We start from the raw sequence: 3,594 nt of genomic DNA on the forward strand, positions 1-3,594 counted from the left end.
TTAAGCTTTCTCTTGTTCTTTATTTATGAAAGAAAAATCACTGTAATTCATATGACAACAGATGCGAAAACTGAAACACAACAAAAATGTGGCAACAGAATTAAGTGACAAAAAATAAAAGCACTATTTGAAAATAATGGCCAGGGTACAAATGATACAAATCTCAAGAGAATAGGAGATTCTGAAATATACATCCTTCTTGGGTACAACAGGGAAAGTATTGTTATTCAAAAGGATTTTTTTTTCATTAGAACATTTTTCTTCCTGGTTTTTGCCTTTGAGAATATGTAATATTTATCAATCTCAGAACCTGAAATAACACTATAAAATACTATCCAATCTTACATCACCCTTGTATCCCATTAAAGTTTTGGATAAATCTATTTATAACCACTGGCTTAATTGGTTTTTTAAATTTGTTTTTCAAAAGGCTTGTGCCTCTTCTTACCTGGGCTCCTTTTTCCAACAGCAGCTCAATGCAATCAGCATCAGCCACCATGCAAGCACAGTGCAATGGTTTCAGAGTACCATGCATACAGTTGACATCTGCTCCCTGGAAGAACAGAGGAGAAAAAATGAAGGATATATTCATCATGTACTTCTAGTCCATCAGCATAACCCTTATAAATCATGTACTTCTAGTCCATCAGCATAACCCTTATAAATCCTTTACATGATCAATTTGTCATTTAAAAGCAAGAGAGATTAGGGCATCTTTAATTTATGAACTGAATTACACAGACTGAAATTTAAAAAGGTATTTTATCATTGGATTCCTTCTATTTATTGCTAATTATTTATTATCTCAACATTTCAAAAGCAATAGTGTCAACTATGACATATTCAACAATGCCTAGTTCAGTGGTGGCGAACCTATGGCATGGGTGCCAGAGATGGCACTCAGAGCCCTCTCTGTGGGTACTCATGCCGTCGCCCCAGTCCTAGGCCTTCAGCTGCCTTTTATAAAACCTTTTTGCTTTAGGCCTCCGCCGCCGTGTACAAAAAAAAGGTTCAATCAGTCAATTTCAACTTCTCGCGGGAAAAAAAAAGATCTTGCAAAGTTGGAATTGATTGATTGAACTTTTTAGTCCCACCCAGTCTGCTGTTACCACCACAGCCACGCCCACCCAATGGGCCACACCCACCCAATGGGCCACACCCACCCGGCATTCAACGATGCATAAGTGGGTTTTGGGTTGCAGTTTGGGCACTCGGTCTCTAAAAGGTTCGCCATCACTGGCCTAGTTCTTCTATTTAAGACAGCTAGGAAAATAAAAAAACAGGATTGTCTTTAATTTTTTACAGGGCACACACTGTCGGTAGATTTGGAAGCGGATTTAAAGTTAGCAACTTAGCTTGGTTAATTATAATTTGTTTCTCCCCCCCCTTTCATTCAGTCCTATCCTATTTTCAGAGTTTGCCTGGACAAGAACCTACAGTTTTCCTACCAAGGTTTTTTAGAAGTGGTTTGCCCTTGACCCCTTCCTAGGGTTGAGAGAAAGTGACTGGCCCAAGGTGACCCAGATGAATTTGTGCTTAAGGCAGGACTAAAATTCAGTTCCTAGTTTCTAGCCTGATGCTTTAGCCACTTCACCAAACCAGCTGTCAAATTCTTTCTTTCTGTCTTATTTAGACCACAATTTAGAAAAAAGTAATGAACTTAAATCTAGCTCAGGGGTAGGCAACCTTGGCTCTTTTATGACTCGTGGACTTCAACTCCCAGAATTCCTGAGCCAGCCATGCTGAGGGGAAAGGGAGAGGTTTCCATGCTGAGCCATGCTGGCTCAGGAATTCTGGGAGTTGAAGTCCACGAGTCATAAAAGAGCCAAGGTTGCCTACCCCTGGCCTAGCTCTTCCATCACAAATTGTTACATGATCTCCCTCCCCATTAAAAAAACACCTCTTTACATGTATCTTATCCCCCATAAAAAGGAAACTGTACATGTGTGGAGAATTAGAGACCACACGTTCCCTCTCCCACCAATCCAATCTTTTTTTTCTAATTCCAAATCAGGACATCCCTGAAAGTAAACATTGTCTTTTCTCCTGGTTTGCTTCAAAAAGACTTTCTATTCATAAATGCCTTTATGCGTGACCGAAACATTTTCCTTCCTGATAAAATTCCACATTTTGCCTTTCTAAAGCAGTTCTCTGAAAGTCTTTGATCAGTCCCTGGGAAAAAGAAGAAAGGCAGTCGAATACTATTTTTCTCTTTCTAATGTGAGAGAAGCCAGACTATGTGAATTTAATAAGTGGAGGAAGGAATCCACAGAAATGGACAAAGGGAATGAGGAAGGAAAGTACCAACTAGAGTTAAGAGAAGCAAAAAAAAATTCAGATTACTGCTGCTGCCATCTTCCATTCAATCAGAAGAATACTGCAGGATACTAGACAGGATAGTATTAGATAGAACTTTCAAGAACATTACACTTTTTAGGAAATCAGCAGAAAGTTTTGCATCTGCAGGACTTGTAAACCTAGAGCTTTTATTTTTTTTTCTACTTATAAAAGACAAACCAGAATTAGTAGAGAAATACAAGCAATGCAGAGGTTCTTAGGACAAAATAATGATTTTCCGATATTCAAATCTCTGAAGTATTTCTTGAGATGTGCCGACTTCTGACTTCTAGAATCCCTTTGCTTTTGATAAGAATTCTAAATGTCCATGCATTTGGGGGGGCATACAAATTGGGGGGAAAATACTTGAATATATTAAACTAACCCTTTTCAACTTTGCAGTCTAGATGAACTGAGCAATGCAGCAATTCCGAGCTAACCAGCACATTTTCTGGAAACTATAATAGTATACTAAATTTAGACAGCACCAGGGTAGGAAAGGTCTTTTCTTTTTTGGTACCTTTGAGTCAATCTTGTCTCCCCAGAACTTCCTAGCTGCAGACTAGATACTAAACAACTTATATAGCAGAGCAGCTGACAGTTTCAATCAAGCTCAACCAAGCATCTCATCCTCTCTAAGAGCTGTGTAATTGGAAACTGCTTGACTATTGCAATTTGACACTGAGGAGTATTCAAACCTTTTGAAGAAAAAGAAAATATCAGGCTTATAGAAGCTTGAGAAACAAAAATACTACAAACTGTCTCCTTTCTAACTAGAATAAGTTTTATAGAGCCATGAATGTATGACAAGAAGCATTATGGACATTCTTTAAAAACCCTTCCCACCATTCTTCAATGCAAAATCTTTTCCCAACAAGATACTCTTCAAGACGTGAGGACTGCAACTTTGAAAGGCAATGCAGACAGGAAACAGTTCTAGTGTATATGGAAGACAGCAAATTAGGGGAGGCTGTCCTGGACGTTATTCAACTGGAGAACATCCATGAGAATACAAGATGATACCTTATCTATAGTAGTTTTTCAAATGCAAAACTTCTGAGGGAGCGAGTTCATCTCCAATTAGTTTTAGGTGAGTGACTAGATATACAGTGTTTTGTCAGGCTTCTGACAGATTTTAATTTCATTCTGGATCATTTTAAAGTGTACTTTGCATTATCGAATTAAACTGTAGTTTCTTTTGGGGACCTTGGTAGATCGAAAGGTAGATTAGAAATACTATTGCAGCTGGATTTGTGA

At 38.3% G+C, this 3,594-nt stretch overlaps 1 protein-coding gene across 1 annotated transcript in view; it reads right to left on the reverse strand.

Moving 5' to 3' along the window:
• The window catches only part of ASB8 (ankyrin repeat and SOCS box containing 8), an 8,120-nt gene that overhangs the window by 2,310 nt on the left and 2,216 nt on the right, over positions 1-3,594 (reverse strand). Inside the window, exon 2 of the mRNA XM_015817153.1 lies at positions 449-553. Within this exon, the coding sequence (XP_015672639.1) occupies positions 449-553 (105 nt within the window). The remainder of the gene's footprint in view (positions 1-448; positions 554-3,594) is intronic.

The sequence above is a fragment of the Protobothrops mucrosquamatus genome, unplaced genomic scaffold (genome assembly GCF_001527695.2).
Source record: "Protobothrops mucrosquamatus isolate PMUCROS unplaced genomic scaffold, P.Mucros_1.0 scaffold555, whole genome shotgun sequence".
Taxonomy (NCBI): Eukaryota; Metazoa; Chordata; class Lepidosauria; order Squamata; family Viperidae; genus Protobothrops; species Protobothrops mucrosquamatus.